The sequence below is a fragment of the Perca fluviatilis genome, chromosome 1 (genome assembly GCF_010015445.1).
Source record: "Perca fluviatilis chromosome 1, GENO_Pfluv_1.0, whole genome shotgun sequence".
NCBI lineage: Eukaryota > Metazoa > Chordata > Actinopteri > Perciformes > Percidae > Perca > Perca fluviatilis.
The window spans coordinates 39,092,563-39,110,526 of NC_053112.1; the positions used below are offsets into that span (position 1 = coordinate 39,092,563).

The 17,964-nt window shown below is 43.7% G+C and overlaps 1 protein-coding gene across 12 annotated transcripts in view; it reads left to right on the top strand.

Moving 5' to 3' along the window:
- Window positions 1-144: 144 nt before the first annotated feature.
- ctnnd1 (catenin (cadherin-associated protein), delta 1) overlaps window positions 145-17,964 on the top strand; it is a 29,431-nt gene continuing 11,611 nt past the window's right edge. For 4 of the 12 annotated variants that reach the window (XM_039804597.1, XM_039804554.1, XM_039804612.1 and 1 more), the window contains exons 1-11: window positions 167-240; window positions 8,676-8,823; window positions 10,955-11,029; window positions 11,145-11,270; window positions 11,496-11,782; window positions 11,996-12,086; window positions 12,426-12,616; window positions 12,973-13,231; window positions 14,320-14,391; window positions 15,886-16,036; window positions 16,431-16,629. In XM_039804597.1, coding sequence (XP_039660531.1) covers window positions 8,683-8,823; window positions 10,955-11,029; window positions 11,145-11,270; window positions 11,496-11,782; window positions 11,996-12,086; window positions 12,426-12,616; window positions 12,973-13,231; window positions 14,320-14,391; window positions 15,886-16,036; window positions 16,431-16,629 — 1,592 coding nt within the window. In that variant the 5' untranslated portion in view covers window positions 167-240; window positions 8,676-8,682. The other 8 variants (XM_039804604.1, XM_039804571.1, XM_039804588.1 and 5 more) reach the window with 6 other exon arrangements.

Consider the following 17,964-nt stretch of genomic DNA (forward strand, 5'->3'; position numbering starts at 1 on the left):
AATAAATGTCACTGTGTTAAGATGTGGCCTATTAACAATAGCTGTCAGACAAAATGAGTTAGTGACTTAATATTGTCCTTTATTTCAAAATCGCCCCCCCCCCGTGCTATTCTGCTCTATTCTCTTCCATGCTTCTCCCTTCTCTGCTACTCCCCCCACCTCTTCCCCCCAGCGGAGAGGAAGAGCCGAGACAAGTGAACACACAACAAGCCAAGCCAAGGAAGATAGGCGATTGCATAGGTGGGTGTTTTCTCCCTCTTCTTTAAGAGTGCTGTCGCCCTGGGGTGGACATTGTATTTGTGCAGTAGTACGTTTGTTCGTTCGACCACGCCGAGGTGTTTTTGTCGTCTCGTCTCAACTCACTTCTTCCCCGAGCTGCGGATCGAGGTTTGGATCGTGTCAGCGCAGCAGCAGCAGCACTCGGCTAGGCTAGGCTAGGCCTGAATCCACCTCGCAAACACTTATGGACTTTGAAAAACAAGCCTTACATTCTCCTGAATAGGTAATGGCCTGTACTTTGGTGTTTCGTGCTCGGTACGGCTGGTTGGGATTTGTTGTAGGTGGAAAGAGGAGTGACCTTTAATTTGGTGAACTTGGCTGTTGTAAACGCAGCGTTAGCAGGCTAGCTACCATAGCATACGCTAATTTAGCTAGCGCTAGTGTATTCCATTTGTGAACTTGCTGAATAAGTTCTCTAGAGTGAGAAAAGTTTTTTAAAACTTGTGCGTGCCCTAAAAAACTGGTTTATATCAAGACAGCTAACGTAACCTATATAAATTATCCAGCTAGCTAACGTTAACTAGCTAACGTTAACATAGCAGTTTATAACTTGAATGCTCTGGTTTGTGGGTGGCTGGTATAACGTTAACGTCATAACATTACATGTGGAGTCTTTTCTGTTTCTGCCTTTTAAACGCCGAAGCAGCAAGATTTTACCAGACTCTTCCGCCAGTTTCACCCGAGCTGGGGGGTATTCAGGACAGGTGAGAATACGCGGAAGTGACCGGCCAGCCCGCAGCGTCACAGACCGTAAGTTAGGAGTCAAAGTCCAGTCTCGGCTTACTTAACAATTGTATTACCTGAGACGCCCACTCTCTGCGGACAGTGAAGCTGCATGGTGCTTTCAGGTGACTTTTCTTGCATGGCGTGTTTTTTTTTTTTTTTGTCAGATTACCTTTGCCTTTTGTTCAATTTTGTGTGTTGAAAGTCTGCTGTGAAAAAAAAAACACACTGTTTATTGTTTCAGCAGCTGTCTTTTGATGTGGTCTGCCAGGTAGAGGATGGAGTGGAGACAGGAGTGGTGGTGGAGCGGCGGGGGGGGAGCAAGAACCTGTTGTGTGGGTCTGGATGTGTGGGTGTGGTTAGGTGTTTGTTGCTTCATTATTCAGTCCCTTGTGTAGAGGCTTGCTACACAGAGACACCTCCTCAGTTTACAGTTCTTTGGTGTGAACTAATTCTGGAACCTGAACCTCAGGAACCTGCATGATAAAATCTGCAATAGTTTGCACTTTCAGTTTCAGTTTGTAGTCGGGGTCTTCTTTAGTTTGTGTGTGTGTGTGTGTGACGTTGCACAATAAAAACATACAGACCAACCCCAGGCATGCTTGATAGCTTGTCCAAAGTAACTGTGAAATGATTTGTTGATTTTGAGCTGGTACGGTCAGCTGATCAGTGAGTTTTTATTACATTTTACATTACATGTCATTTAGCTGACTCCTTCATCCAAAGTGACTTACAATTGCTACATACGTCAGAGGCCGCACACCTCTGGAGCAACTATGGATTAAGTGTCTCGCTCAGGGACACGTTGGTAGATGTATCGCAGTGGGAATTGAACCCAGATTTCCCACAGCAAAGGCATTTGACCTGCTGGAACAGAGATGGAAAGGATTGTGAGCAGGTTTGGACATGCTGTGTTCTCAGAAATGTCCCTTCTGTAAGATGTAAAAAAAAGCAGGGGCAAAAAAAATCTTAAGTTGGTCATTTCGTTTGGTGCCCAGAATTTGTTCCTAGCCATTTTGTCTGTGGGGGCTGAAGTCTTGCTGCTTAGCCAGTTGTTTTAACCAGGGCTATCATTTGTGAGCCTGTGTAATGACGGGTTTTCAGAGCTAAGCACGGGTGTGTCCCTCTGACACACAGAAGCTGGGGTTTTCTTATATTTGCTCCTCCTCTCTCTCTCTCTCTCTCTCTCTCTCTCTCTCTCTCTCTCTCTCTCTCTCTCTCTCTCTCTCGGTCCAGCGGTTACACCTGCAACCTGTGTTATTATTTGAACTGTGAGCACGTCCGCTCGCTTTGAATTCAGGGGAGGACATGTGAGATAGAATACACAGAGCAAAATCAAAGTCCACAGAGTTAACGGCTGTGAAGTGATACTGTCGCACAGCCCTCTCCCTCAGTGCTGGTGGTTAACTTCTTGGAATGGTTGAGCGCCAGTTAGCCTTTTTATGGTCCTCACTGCAGCAATTTAACCCGCTTCCTTGTTAAGTGGTGGTCACACTCTGAGCGCAAGTCACCGGTGCTAAGTCTTTACCAACTGCTGAACGTTGGTCTTTAGTTTTCTCTGCCTTTTTGTATGCTTTACCCTAACTTCAGGGTAACAGGGTTGAGGGGTTCCCCCCCAAAAAAAAAATGTTTAGCCAAGGTGGTTAGCCACCCAGATAGATACTGATGAATCTTGTCTTGTACTTAGTAGATTATGACCTAATCAATAGTCATCTTTAAATAGGCATTTGTTGTGTAAAATAGACCTCCACTGCTGGAGGTCACTTTACGATTTGGGTGTAATGTAGGGATCGGCTGATACAGTTTTTTTACAAGGCCGATGACGATACCGTAGTTAATGCAACCGATAACCGATATCTGGAACCAATATGCATTTACAGTGAATATGAAAAAAGTCCAAATTAAGATTTTCGAATAGGGCTGGATGATATGGAGAAAATCAAATATCACGATATTTTTGGCTGGCTGACCAAATCGCTCTTCCTGCAACGTGAACGGGGGTATACACGGGGGATTTGAATGGGACTTATTTATTGATACTTGCGGCTTAAAAATCGATACTTTTCTTGGGGGGAAAAATATCGATAAAATTGCTCAGCCTTACTAGAGCCCGCCCCTGAAAATCTGTTTGTAAATTAAATATCTTGGACTGTTGACAGGACAAATCAGGAAAGTCGAAGATGTCACCTTGGGCTCTGGGAAGAATTGTTTTGACCTTTGCTGTTCTAACTGTTAATCTCAGAATTAAACTGCAAAATATTCAAACATATAATAGATAATCATTAATTGCATTTGCAGCCCTTATTTGATTCAATATTTCTACTGAACTTGAGGTAGGTGATGTCATGTCTTGGAAAAATTCATTTGAAATGTGAGCATGATGGCCCACATGATAGTGAAGAAGGTAGAGGCATTTATTCTTCACTTCACTCAGCAAGGCAGTGACTTTTATTTTACCTAACTGCAATGCTGCATTTAATAAGTTACAGTATGCTGCATGTTTCCTTCCTCACTAAGAATAGTAAGATGGTGTCCTGTAGATTAGACAGCTGGCCTTGCAGAGGTCCCTGAAAAGTCTGTGTGGTGTATAAGTGAGTGTGGGTGGGCGTGTGTGCATGTGCGCTCTCTCTGCAGTTACTACATTAACTGTATGGTTTTAAGTCAGAATAGCAAAGGCGGTAGTATTTGGATGAGGGCCAAGGCTAACACACAACACAACAAAACACACACACACACACACACACACACACACACACACACACACACACACACACACACACACACAGAGGCCACATCTCTGTGTGACCATTCAAATGAGGCTGAGTCAGCGGAGCACTTGGCCAAGCCACAACAGCGCGCGTGTGGCTGAAATAGCAAGGATGGCATATTATAATGAGGGAATACACTGCAGTCACAATAGTCAGTGGGCACTGGGTGATAGACAAACAAACTGGCTGTGAGTGTGTACTTCACTTTTTCAGTGAGCAGTGGGCACTGATAATAGGTGTGTACCTCTGTGTTGTGTGTTGGCACAGGATGCTAAGTGGCTTGGCAGTGTAATTCCCGGGCTTCCCCATTAGCAGATACAATTTAGCGTTGCTGCTAATGGCCTTACAACAGATTAATGACTGTTGCCCAGGCTTTAAGTGGCTAAAGCCATTCAAAACTCTCTTACCAGCAACTACTCCCTGCCACAAGAATGTTAGTGTGGTCGGACTCGCATAGCTGTAGAGGTTGTTTGAGTCTGTCTGTCTGTTGCATGGGGGCACAAAAGACAGTCTTCCTCTATGCCTAAGGAAGTGTTGACGTTTTGACAGAGCCACAAAGAACGACCCACACTGTGGTATGCCATCTTATCTGATGTATGGTGTCAATACTTCATGGCAAAGTGGAAATCTTGGTTCCTAATGTAAAACTTGACAGCTGCTTCTGGCCAGTGAGTCCCAACCTCTGGGTACTGTACCTCAGAGGGTACTTCTGCTGTTGCCAGGTGATATGTGGAAAAACTGTAGAGTACCTCCAACTCATTAAACAAATTATGATTTGATTAAGTCAGCTGTAACACCTGAACACGTATGTTGCAGTTATCTAAGTGTGTGAAAACTAGTTAGAACGCAAATATAGAGGTTTAAACCGCTAGTTAAAAGCGAATGGATGGATGAACAGTCTAAATACTTGGCTAAAAGTAATGGATAAATGATTGCTAACCAAACCAACTTAATGGGGCGGCTGTGGCTCAGGTGGTACTGATCGGAAGGTTGATGGCTCGATCCCTGTCCCTTGCAGTTCCATGCCGAAGGGCAAGACACTGAAACCCAAGACACTGCGCCATCGCTGTGTGAATGTGTATCTGATGAGCAGGTGGCACCTTGTACGGCAGCCTCGGCCACAGTGTACGCATGTGTGTGTGAATGGTTCCCGTGTGATGTTAAAGCGCTTTGAGTATTTCTTAAGACTAGAAAAGCGCTATATAAAAACAATCCATATTTAATACTGATCGTTCCAGTGTATGGAAAAAATTAACAATATCCACTGTAATGAATAGTTTTGAATTTGGAATCTGCATTGGGAATTGATGAAGTGGTACGTGAATTAATCTGACTTGGCTGTGTGGTACTTCAAACCAAAAAGGTTTAATTTGTAGCTTGCTGCCGTATAGGACGATCATTCTCATAGTCGATTTAATCTGTCGATTTAATCTGTCGATTATTTTCCCACTTAGTTGTTTGGTTTATAAAATGTCAGAAAATGGTGAAAATGTGGATCAACTGTTTCCCAAAACCCAAGACGACGTCCTCAAATGTCTTGTTTTGTCCACAACTCAAAGCTATTAACATTTAAGAACCTGCAATCAGAGAATTTTTACTCTCTTTATTTCATAAGGAAATGACTCCAAGTGATTAATCGATTTTCAAAATAGTTGGCGGTTAATTGAATAGTTGACAACTAAGCAATTAATCGATTAAGCTCTGCAGCTCTACTGCAATATCTAGCTCTAGCTCCCTGTTTTCTCTTTGTGTTTTGATCACAGGAAAGATCTGTTGAGTGAAGTCAAGGTTTCAATTTAAGGTCTAACGCATTCTTAGCTTTAGGGGCTACGTATACCAACTTCATTTGTGAGCATTATCCACTAAAGAAGCACTTAGTCGGTTTGTGGTCCAACACACTGATTGGGTCATAGGGAGAGAAAGTAATGGGACCCACTCTCTCTTTCAGGATTGAAGTGTTTGGCCTGGGAGGAAAGAAAATGTTGGTATGAGAGAGAGATGACAGCAGCACAATAAAAAAGAGTGAAGGGCTCCCTTATTAGGACAGCTTCCAACAGACGAGACAGGATATGACACGTAGGGTCTCACTGAGGAATGTATGACAGTGCGTGTGTGCGCGTGTGTGTGTGTGTGGGGCGTGTGTGTTTCTCGTCACGTCTGTGTTTTTCTTCCACACAAGGGGAAAGAAACTAGGCAGAATTAACTTTACTCAAACTTGCCACCGCTCTGTTTGATTATTCAAAGATTTAACCGTCAGCCACGCACTCTTGCCACCTTTATTTAGTCTCTCACCCACATACACAAGCACTCGCCCTCACGCAGATGTGTGTACACACTCCCGCTGGCTTTATGTACACACACAAACCTAATACAGGAGTCTTTGTTCACTCAGCCAGTCCTGTGTGTGTGCAGATGGAGAGCTGATCTGTTGATCTACATGAGTCGGGGAACTTTGAAGTAGAAAATGGTTTTTGCCCTGGTTTGGAGATGAGCCACGCTCATGTCATCCCGTTAAGATTGTTGAAGTAATCTTTCCCAGATTCCTCAGTCCTTCCTCACTAGCGTCTGAGAAAAGGTACTTTGTCATTGTCTTATTTTGGGTGGGAGTGACGTTCACTTATCATGCCTCTGTAATTAAAGCTTAAGTCACCCGTGGCATGTGTTGAAGCTGCATTATCCTCCAAAAGTCAATTTAAAATCCAAATTTTCTCCTTCTTTCCTTTTGCTGTTTTGTATCCTAATTCTGTATCAATTTTCTCTGTCGCTGCACAATGGATCGTTTGGTATTTGCCCGGTGATTCAGTTGCTAGTTTTGAAATGCATGCTGTAGTGTGTTGTGTTCCCTCCAGATGTGTGGTGTCAAGCACTCTCTTTACATGTGAATAATCGTTAGACCCACCGTGTTAGGAAAGTAAATGTTCAGGTTGAGACAGGTTCTACCAACTTTTTGAAAATGTGTTGCTAAGCACAGTTGAAGTGCAAATCTTTTCGTCTGAATTTGAATATAAATTGTTGTATTTATTGTCTGAGATCACCATAGTTTGAATTGTAAACCGGATAGAATTTGTGTTGTGTCTGAACATTAATTTTCTTTAGCAAAGAGGCACAGTTACCCAAAACCGTAAGACTCATCGTTGAAATATATATTAGGTGTGCATGATATATCAACTCAATATCGTTATCGCAATATCACGTTGCACAATATTATATCGAAAGTGTATGCAATATTTTGTTTATTTTGTGGAGCGCAGCGTCCCGTCCGTTGGCCGTGTGGCTTAGTTGTGTTTGATTTAGAGCTTGAAACGCTGTAATGATCATGTTTCATTGGCCAGTTACCGTGCCACGTGCACATGTTAGTGCACGGGGCCACTACGTGACAAACCCTGTGGAGCGTACCACGTGTGGGCATATTTAAACAGAGTCACGGTGTAAGTGAAGAAATAGAGACACAAAACGGAACGAATCGGAGAAGAGAAAGAAAAGTTGTGTTCTATTAATTTATATATTTTATACTGTCCAACCAGTAGAACCTGTTCAGTAGACATGGTCCTTATTAATTCATCATGTTGGACCAGTCCAATATGACCGTCAGTTGAAATAAACCTTGTGTTGTATTTGTTATGAATCTATTTTGATGCGTTTTCCCGTAATTTTACATATGTTTAAAAATATTGAAATTAATATCGCTATCGCAATATCACATTTTGTCAATATCGTGCAACCCTCTCTTTTTTTTTTTTTTTTTTTTTTTTTTTTTTTTTTTTTTTTTTTTTTTTTTTTTTTTTTTTTTTTTTTCTCTCTCTCTCTCTCATATTAAGCAGCCCTTTCTTTATCGTCTTTAACTAGGAAGTTGTACCATTGATAGCTCCTTGTTTTGGTTGCTTGTAAACCTCTTCATCCAGGAGGCTAATTGATGCTGCCGTAGCACTCATTTAGTCCGGATCACTGACTGAACTACAATGCATAATACATCTGGATAATTGCTTTCAGTTCGTAGAGATAATAGCACTCAGACTATAAAAGAAGTTGTCCTATTTAAATCTGCTGTTATAGTAAATAATCATATGATGGCATGCAAACTGAAATGCCATCCATGTTATAACTTGCACAGTTTAGTAAGTAGAGTAGAAAGTGAGGCCTGCCGTCCTTTTTCCCCGAGGTGGAAAGCACACCCTCTCAATTTAAAACACCTCTGGATCTTGAGATTTGTGTAACTTGATGGTGTGATGCCGTCTCTCGATAACTCCTCTGAATGCTCTCACACTTGCACTCGTCTCCCTTCTCCTTCCTTCCTTCCTTTCTCTGCATCCTTGGAATAAAGAAGTGCTAACGAGCTCCGCACGCTGCTGCCGAAAACACTGTGTAATCGTCTCTTGTCATCTCACTTTCTCTCTATTTTTAACCCTGCTGAAGGTGAAGAAACGCACTGAGAACGTGACGGTAGTTTGCTTTCCATCCCAGCTCTGCTGACGCTGGCCCCGCCTTGAATTTGAACTGAATAATCACTTTTGCAGGTTAATTCACAAGTCGTGCGCTCTTTCTTTGTGCCTGCTGTTCGTCCTCACTGTGTTTCTTGTACTCACGTTTTCTCTGTACCTGCTCCTTTATCTTCCCAGTTCTCCCTTGCCTCATCTATCGCTCCTTGCTTTGCCTTTCCTGCGTCGGCTTCAGCTGCTTTTTAACCTATATAAGCTTCAAGTTCATTAGCACTTCAGTGTGTGCATTCCCCGGTGTGTGCACGGTGCCAGGGCCCCCTCTGTCTTTTATATCTGTGTACTTGGGTGATTCAGCCTCGCTATATGTGTCTGTTCTTTGATTAAATCTTGGTGTTGGTTGAATCTCTCCTAGTCTCTGGTGTTGACCGTGCCCTGTCCTGTGCTGTCCTGTCCTGTGCTCTGCTCTCAGCGTGTGAATGGAGCAGTGTGCGAGTACGGCCTCCCTGCTGGCCTCGGTGCGGGAGCAGGAGAGGCAGTTTGAGATGCTGAGCCGAGCTCTGGAGGAGGAGCGGAGGTCGTGTGCTGGCACCCTGCCCCGCCCCCTCCCCAACATGCAGGTAACACGGAACAAATCACGCCCCCCCCCCACTCACCCACGCACATTTTCCATCGAAAAGTCCCTTGGATTCAACCCTTGATCCAAGCGAGTTCATCCCATGTCTTCTCCATGGTCACCCCCCCTTGTCATCGCCATGGTCACCCCCCATCCCATCCGTGTGGACTGGCTGGATGGCAGTGTCACCTAAACCAAACCTCTTGGGGCCAAAAAATACCTCCTTGGTAGGTTTTTAGTCAGGTTGGAGTCTTGAGGTGCGCTTGATTTTTAGCTTGGATTTTGGGAGTTAAAAGTTGAGTCAAACCCAGCGACTGAAGCACCTTCCAATACAGCCTTCCCGAGGAGGTAATTTGCACCCACTGTTGCTCCTCGCAGATTTTGATCACACATTATTTCCATCCTTCATGGGTTCCTCAGTAACCATGTCTCATTCAAAATAAAAGTCCTCCCATCATCATCATATCCCCTCCACCAATCAAGCTTAACAACCCAGTGTAACCCATCATGTTTGTCTTGACTTGTCCATGGGAGCTTGCGTGCATGCAGAGCCGTGTCTTGCTCGACATTTTGTTTGTTGTAATATTGAGCTTTTCCTGGCCCATTGTCGTAGCTACGGTATGTCAAGCCAGCTTGTTTATTCACAATTTGTTGTATTTATTTCTGGTATAAAGATGACATCCCTCGACTGCTATTTCAGTGGGGCAAAGTCCATCAACTAGGACAGAATCAGTCAGACTTCAGTCAGTTTCGTCAGCTGTGAATTAATGGTAAAATTCTTCATTGCTGAGTTTGGTTCATAGCTAAAGTGTGTTCTGCTGATTACTTACACACCCTTTTTATCATTTGTGAGTCAGTTACCTGGTTCAGACTGCCGGGTGACATCACCGACGGACACACAGGCACACCCGCCCGCCTCTCGCTCATTCTTTCACTCGGTCATTGAAATGCTTGGCCATTAGTCTACGGGAATAAACCAGCATACACATGTTCATAGGTGCACATACTTATGGCCCTGAGGCAACCTTTGAAACACACGGTCATAAACCACTGGGCTCTCTCGCTCGCTTACTTTCCTGCTTTCGCTGTGGGCATTCTTTCTTGCATGATGTGGGCATGCATTTCCAGGAACACATCGCAGTCTCAGGTAATTCTAGTGGCTGATAAGGAGCAGGAATATAGGCTGTGTGTGTTGTAGTGAGAGCAGGACAGAAATGTAGCCTGGGCTGGTTCTTATCTCTGCTGTGTGTGTTTACATAGCCCAAAGGCTTCGGCATGCCTCTGCCACTCTCCCAGGCAGCGCAACGCGACCTCAGTCTTAACTGACAGGTTCCCACACGCTCACATCTGCCCGGCACTTTCTGCTATTCTCTCTGACTGAGTCTTTTTCTCAACTAAAGAGCGTGTTAATTCGCTTCAACTAAGTCTTTTGTAATTAATCTAGGCCGAGTGGCACTTTAAAAGGCTGTCATTGCTCCTCCCGCAAGTATTATTTCCAGCTTTCACTTAGTTATTTTTTTAAATACAACATTTCTGTCAGCATGATACAACTGAATCCCATCTCTGAATAACTGTTGAGCAATCCCCCTGGCTGTGTTCCCTTTACCATAGTAGTGGAGATACAACTGCAGAGATGGCAGTAGAGATACATAGAGCTCCCCCTGTGGCTGGAATGGGAAGTGCACCACACCCATCACCACCCCTGGGCCGGCAATGCTGGTGGTGTCGACTCATAAAAGAAAGAAGTTTGTCCCTTTGTTTGTCCCTCTGTGGGCCATTTTTCATTTTATTACTAATTATTTCATCATTTCATTTCATTGCATTATCCCAGTTCATTCATAGGTCTGTTGGATGAGTGTGTTCCATTCAGTTGTTTGTGTTTAGGGGGGCGAAGAGTGCAAACATGAAAGCCTCTGGTTGTTTTCATTCATCATGTTTACATACCTTTTGGAGTTTCATGTAGTGTCGCAAGATAAAGCTGGGTGCCAACGAAAGTGGCTGCTTTTGTTTGGTCAGTACTGTACATAAGCAGCTTGGTTGGCTGGAAAAGTTCAACTGCTTAGGCAATTTTGTGTGTGTGTGTGTGTGCATGCGTGCGCTGGATCCTCTCATGTGTATTTTTTTCCTCCCTGCAGAACGGCCGCATTCCTTGTGATGCAGACATAGAGAGGCTGACACTGAACGAGGGTTACGTCAACGGGACACATCATGTAAGCATCTTCCCGAGCCCTCTCTGTTTCAGCCGTTTTAACTCTTAAGAAGGTTAAGGCTATGCGGTGTGAGACCTATATCTGAGTTTTCTCTGAAATGTTAACGTGTGTGCAGTTCAGGATGGAGCCTGGTCAGGTGGTGCAGGAAACATACACGGTGGAGGAAGATCCCCATGAGGTGCCACCTGTTGTCTCGGTGGAGACCAATGAAGATGGGACCACGCGGCGCACAGAAACCACGGTAACACTGGTTAATGGAAAGTGGAAATTCACTTTGCGAAGTGTGCCGTTTACAGCACTGAAATGACAAAAGAACAGTTTTGTTTGTTTGTAGCTTGTCAGTTAGCATTCATTGCGGTGTGTATCCCTGGATTAACTTGACGGTGTGTCTTGTGAGTGATTTTTAAGCTCGTAAATATCAACTGTTGAATCTTGTCTCCTGTCTCCCTTCTTTTGCTTTTTTAAGGTAAAGAAAGTAGTAAAGACCACCACCACTCGCACAGTCATTCCCTCCGTGTCGGACACGCTTTCCCTGGATGGTGGCGGTTCGATGACGGGTATGGGGGGCTACCCTGCGCCCATGGTCTACAGACAGGGACCTGGAGGTGGCGTGCCCATGGACTACCCCACTCACACTGTGCCCCGCAACTACCACTACGGGCCGCCAGGGGGCTACGACGACTACCGCACTGGACCCCCATCTGAGGCCTACACAAGCCTTAGCAGGGGAGCTCGCATGGATGATCGCTACAGGTATAGTTTTTTTTTGTTGAAACTCATGTTTATTTAAATGATAAAGAATTTAAGCCATCGTAAGTTTTTCTCATGTCTTTGTTGTTTGTATGTATGTATCAATGTTATGAATTAATTAAAAATGAAAAAACTTTTAAATAAATAATCTGGACAATATTTCCCTATTTCCCTTCCTATCCTCACACTTAATTTCCCTGTCCCTCCCATCTCCAGACCGGTCCATCCAGATGGCTACAGAACTCTGGATCCAAGCTACAGAGCCCCCAGCAGGAACCAGCTGGACCCCTATGCTGCTCAGCCACAGGTATCTTCAACAACCGTTGTATTTCATTTTAACTTGGCCCGCTGACCATTTAAAGATGAATTTGCTGAGTTTGGTGTTTTGCTTCCATGTTATTTGGAGAAGTTTTTGGAGAAGTTTTATTTTGATTAGGACAATGCACCTTAATCAACATTTCTGTAAGTGCGCCAGTGTTAACCAGTTGGCTGATTTTCAGCTGTAGTCCTAGTATGCATGTCTTTGTCTTTATTTGTTAAGAATTGAGTAGGATTAGGGGAGTACACAGACTGACAAACCATTGCATACGTTTGCCACAGCACTTGGCTTGTAGCTTCTATTATTTTGGACCTTGTCCCTGTGTAGGTTGGGCGTATGGGCAGTGCCATGGAGCTGTCCTCTATTCCCAGGTTTGTCCCAGAGCCGTACGGTCTGGAGGATGATCAGCGCAGCATGGGCTACGATGAGCCCGACTATGGCATGGGACACCCAATGCACTACAGCACCGTACCCCGCAACCACAACGCGTATTCCCATGGGCCCCCGCGCAGGGCTGGGTAAGTTGTGTGCTTTTGTAGTGACTCCTCTGTGTTTTAGGGATGAGTAACGTCTAGATGTATGTTCTGTGTATGAACTGTATGCAGTGCCTTTGAGTCATCTTTGAGAGTGAGGTTTATGTGTGCAAAAAGTGCACATAATAATGTTCCTTCCACAATAATTTATATTTTAGAGGAAAAAAATGAAGTAAAGGAAAAAAAAAAATATTGAATTGTATATATTTTGTTTTTTAAATGACCACTGTTACGAACAACAACTCTTGTTTTCCACCTTTCCTCTCTGTTTGTATTGATGAATGTCTGTGTGTTGTCAGAAAATGTGTACCTTCACATATGTTCTCCTCCTCCCTCCCCAGGAGTTACGAGGGCACCTTGGATGGCGACATGAGCGGCCCAGGGGACATGTACTATTGGGGAGGAGCACCACTGGCCCAGGGGGAAAGAGGTAGCATGGCTTCATTGGACAGCACTCTAAGGAAAGCTCCCGGCCCCGGCCCTGGCGGCTGGCGTCAGCCAGAGCTGCCCGAGGTCATTGCCATGCTGAACTACAGGCTGGACCCCGTCAGGAGCAACGCAGCTGCATACCTGCAGCATCTCACCTATAAAAATGATAAAGTAAGAGATGCATATGGGCAAGCAAATCGTTTTATTTAATGAAGCTTGTATCCAGTGTGATGTAGATTGGAATAGACTTGAAAGCAATTACTTGAGGAGCGCAGAGGTTTACGTGCAATATTTGAGGACTTAAGATTATTAGTCATGTGTTTTCCAGGAATGACTGAGGCATGTATGATAGAGGATGTAGCAAAGCCAGACAGAAAGTGTAAGATAAGGAGTAGTTGGAGGGGTAGAAAACTTAATTTCAGGGAGCAGACGGTGAAAACCTTTTTTTTTTTTTTTTTCTTAATGCAACACCAAAGCGCTTTTCCTCTTCGGTCCCCCTACAGGTTGGAAGTGGAATTGTGTCCATTATGTCTCATTTGAACTACAGATCCGCTACCCGATCTGGCAAACTTGCTTAGTGCGGTTATAGCCGATAGAGGGCCGCAAAGTGAATGGATTGTGGAACTGTTCAAACTGTGCCAGACATGCCAGAAATCCAAGCAGTCATTCAGGCAATTAATCAGATATCATGATGACCCCCCCCCTCAAACTGGAAGAAATTCAAAAATTAGTCAGGGAGGACGAATTCAGGGGTAGAATCTGGCGCAATCTGTACAGGGTCTGCCTGGCTTTACATGACGGGACATTATCTGCGGTCTGTTTTTGATGTTTCCAGTTGTTGACATGGCAACATTTGACTCGTGAGTCGCAAGGCAGAGAATGTTCAGATTTAGAGTTTTCAGGGTTAATGTAAGTTAATGTTAAGTGCAGCTTTTTACTGCCACACAAGTAAATGGTCATTGTGGGACTTGCTTTATAACTTTTCTTAGCCAAGGTATTTGTTTCCTTCATAAGTCTTTTCCTGGATATGTCTTCTTCACTGAGCAGATTTCAATAATGCTGTGTGCTTTTCTTTTTCTTTTTTTGTCTTTTCTTCCTTGGTGCTCTGATTGAATTTGTTTGGACATCATTGCATCTTTTACTTTTTTTAATTGATTTGCTGTCAACATAATATGGATTGCTGGGCTGTTACAGTAAACTGGACTTTACTTGGCCCCCCCATCCACATCACTACTTAAGTCCATCCTTTTGCTTTCCAGGTGAAATGTGATGTGCGTCGACTGAAAGGCATCCCAGCGCTGGTTTCTATGCTTGACAACCCAAACAAAGAGGTCAGTTTGCTGATTTTCTCCATGGCTTTCTGTTCATTCCTTACTCAATAGAAGTGTGTTATGATTGGACTAGGTGGGGTAAAAGGTGAGGCTTAAGGGATGTAGTGTATTGCTTATGTAATAGTGAGACAGTTAATTTGGCCTGAGACCAGGGGAACTTGATACTCAGGTCTAATACCGATTTTGAAAGGGAAATTGGAAATTATGTATTTGACTTCTCTTGGTCAAATCCTGTAGGTCAACATTTGTGCTAAATATGGTTTCGGCCAAAACATTCTGTGGTTTTTCTATGATTCCCTTTCATTTAGCACAAGCTGTGGCAAGGTTTTGCTGATCTTTGTATGAGCAATACCAGACAAACCACATCATGCATTCCACTCTCAAGGCATCTCAATTTCACATTTCATGCTCTACGGACAGTGGCAAATTTAAAGTCTGGTGTGCGTCGGATGACTTCCTGGCTGGAGAAATGAGTCAAACAGCGACTGCATCTTCTTGTGTGTGTGTGTGTGTGTGTGTGTGTGTGTGTTAAAGTATCATGAACATATGCTCAACAATTTAAATTGCTCAGTAAAAATGTATGTAACATGCAGCATTGATAATAGGATGTTCTTTCCAGCCTTCATTGCATTTGTGACATCTAAATACAGATTATGGCCAAGTCAGTTTAGCCATTGCCAGTCCAGTTTACTCTCCGGCACCACTATATTTGCCCCATTGTCTGTTGTAATACAGGCCAGTTTTCCTTTCGTCCAGACTCTTGAAAGGAGGACCTGAGGGCTTCCGCCAGGTTGTCAGCCGTGTGACTTTCCAGCGTGAACACGGTCTCCAGGCCCTTAGATTTAAGTTCCCAGTCCGCGCTGAGATAATGAATGGTCAGGCTCACGTATGGCATCATGTTTACACTTAAACACATATCCGTTGTCACCGAGAAATTATCAATATCTTTCAATTCCCGTATAATGCCGTCCTTTACTTTCATATAATTTTCAGGGATCGCTTTTTGAGAAAAGTACTTTGGGTCGGGAAGTGCATACTGTTTATCAAAAGCCTGTAGCATGGCCTTGAATGCTGGCTTTTCAACGGTGCGGAATGGCACCAATTCTTCAACCAAATAGCGGGTCACGCTGTCAGTAAGTGCTCGCCATTTATTGCTGTCTTGTTGGTACTTTGCGCCTCTCGCAAAGACTTTGGAGACTCCCAACTGTCGCTGCTGGCCTGATGTTGTAGGCATGCGCATGCCTCCCCCTGAGGCAGGTGTGCTGCGGCTTCCAAGTCTGTCCCAAAGTCCCTACTTTATAGGGAAAATATGTCAGCAATGTGGCCTACTAATTATAGTCAATTGAATGAGTAAAACTGTCAAGACCCATGTCAGGGCATGGCACTGTTTTCTACTAGTACACTAAATCCATGTATGTGAAAGCAATGCTCTCATTAAGTGGTACTTCATTAGGACCAATGGCTCAATACGCTGTTGTTGCATCTTTCTTAAAGGTTCACTATGCAGCCTGCGGTGCATTAAAGAACATCTCTTATGGCAAAGATCAAGACAACAAGATCGCCATCAAGAACTGTGACGGAGTGCCTGCTCTGGTCAGGCTGCTGAGGAAGACCCATGACCAGGACCTCACTGACACCATCACAGGTTAGAGGCACATGCAACGGCCGCTGACTAATCGGCTCAATGAAAACACTCTTATACTGTGTTACTTTTAACTTTTTATGTGTATCATATTTTTAGTAATTTGTTCATGAGACAAAAAAAGCATACTCACTCTATACTAGAACATGGTAAACCTATCCAAAAAGACACAGGCTATTAAATTCCCACACTTATTTATGGCATAACCTTACTTGTCATATTTGGATATTCCTGTGTGTTTACAGCTTCTTATTGTATACAAGTTGTGTGAAAATAGTATATACATTTTAAGGCTTATTTTCTAAAGGCCTATAAGAGGTCTTCTTGCAAGAGTGGAAGTATACTTCATAATTAAACACGGCATTTCTGCATGTTTTAATTTCCTCGTTTTCCCCAGGGACGCTGTGGAACCTGTCGTCGCACGACTCTGTGAAAATGGAGATCGTGGACCATGCACTGCACGCCCTCTCCGACGAGGTGATGGTGCCCCGTTCAGGCTGGGCGCGAGGGAGCAACGGAGCCGGAGGAGGGGACAGCTGCAAGCCCAGGCATCTTGAGTGGGAGACGGCCCTCACCAACACCGCAGGCTGCCTGAGGTACAACAGGAAAATCTGTTTGACTGCTTCTGATGATATGAAGGGGATTGGAAGGAGGGAGGGTTGATGTAGCACAAGCGAGTGCGATGGAAACGTGCCAGCTCAACAGACTTGACAGAGCAGTGGGATGAATGAGGGAGGGAGGGAGCAATGGAGAGTTAAAAGAGCAAAAGAGAGGGATAAACATCATGCAGTGGCCTCGAAGAAGAAAGGGGAAAGGAGCAATGTCACGAGAAGCCTTTTATTCCACTAATAATCAGAATGATGATACAGTCAGAAATTACAAATGCCTAACATGTGCCTCTCAATCAGGATGAACCGGCCCATTCTACAAGACATTTTATTGCACTTACATTTCTGCCTGTTAGAATTGATTATAAAAGGTTTGTCATCACGTCTTCCTCTGATTGCTTTTCTATTCTTGTATAATATCCTTACAATAACTGCAGTAAAAGTATACTTTTTATAAAGCTACCCTGGAAGTAGAAAGAAATAAGTACCAAGCCCGCCATGCAGGCCCATCACATTCAAAGGTTTGTAATGGAATATATATATTTGTTCATATAGTGCTCTTAAGGGTTAAATGTTATTTATTAAAGACAAATCTGTCTGAATTTATGAGAAATGCAGCCAGGAGAGGGTGAAGAATAGAATTTCAGAGTTTACAGGAGGGGGCTAGCAGAGGACAGTGGGGCATTGACTTATACAGTGTAAACAGTATGTTCTAGCCTGCGAGTCGGTTATCAATCCATTCCCCTTGACCACACGGTTAATTAGAGTGCACATTTGCTAGGTCTAGAAAAATGTGTGAATAACTTGGTAATCTTAAATTTGTTATTTGCAGAAATGGTCTGGACAGTATCGTCTCAGTACACCATATGACCAGACACTGGAGTAGGAAATGATACGGTCAATGACAATACTGTACTGTATATTTGTGTGTCAAATTCCTAAAAGTCTCTTCAAATCTGATTGAGGAGTGCAAGGAAATGGTGTCAGCTTTTGATTCCATGTAGGAAACTTGATTATTAATTGGTTTAGATTTGTACTAACTTTCAGAAAAGTGTAAGTGTGACTTTGGATTTTCGGAAAACTCATGAAATCGAGGCCTCTCTTAACACATAAACATGCAGATGTTGATTATAGAAGATGGGTGATTTTCCACAGCACATTTAGATGGCCTGTACATTGAATGAATTGCAATACTTGATATGAATGGGCTGAAAGCAGTACACGCTGGCTTTTTCACATAAAGAGAATGATAACCGCTCTGTGGCATATCTAAAGAGGACCAGAGGATCCCTGTTTGATACGTTTTGTATTAAAAGGTGATCT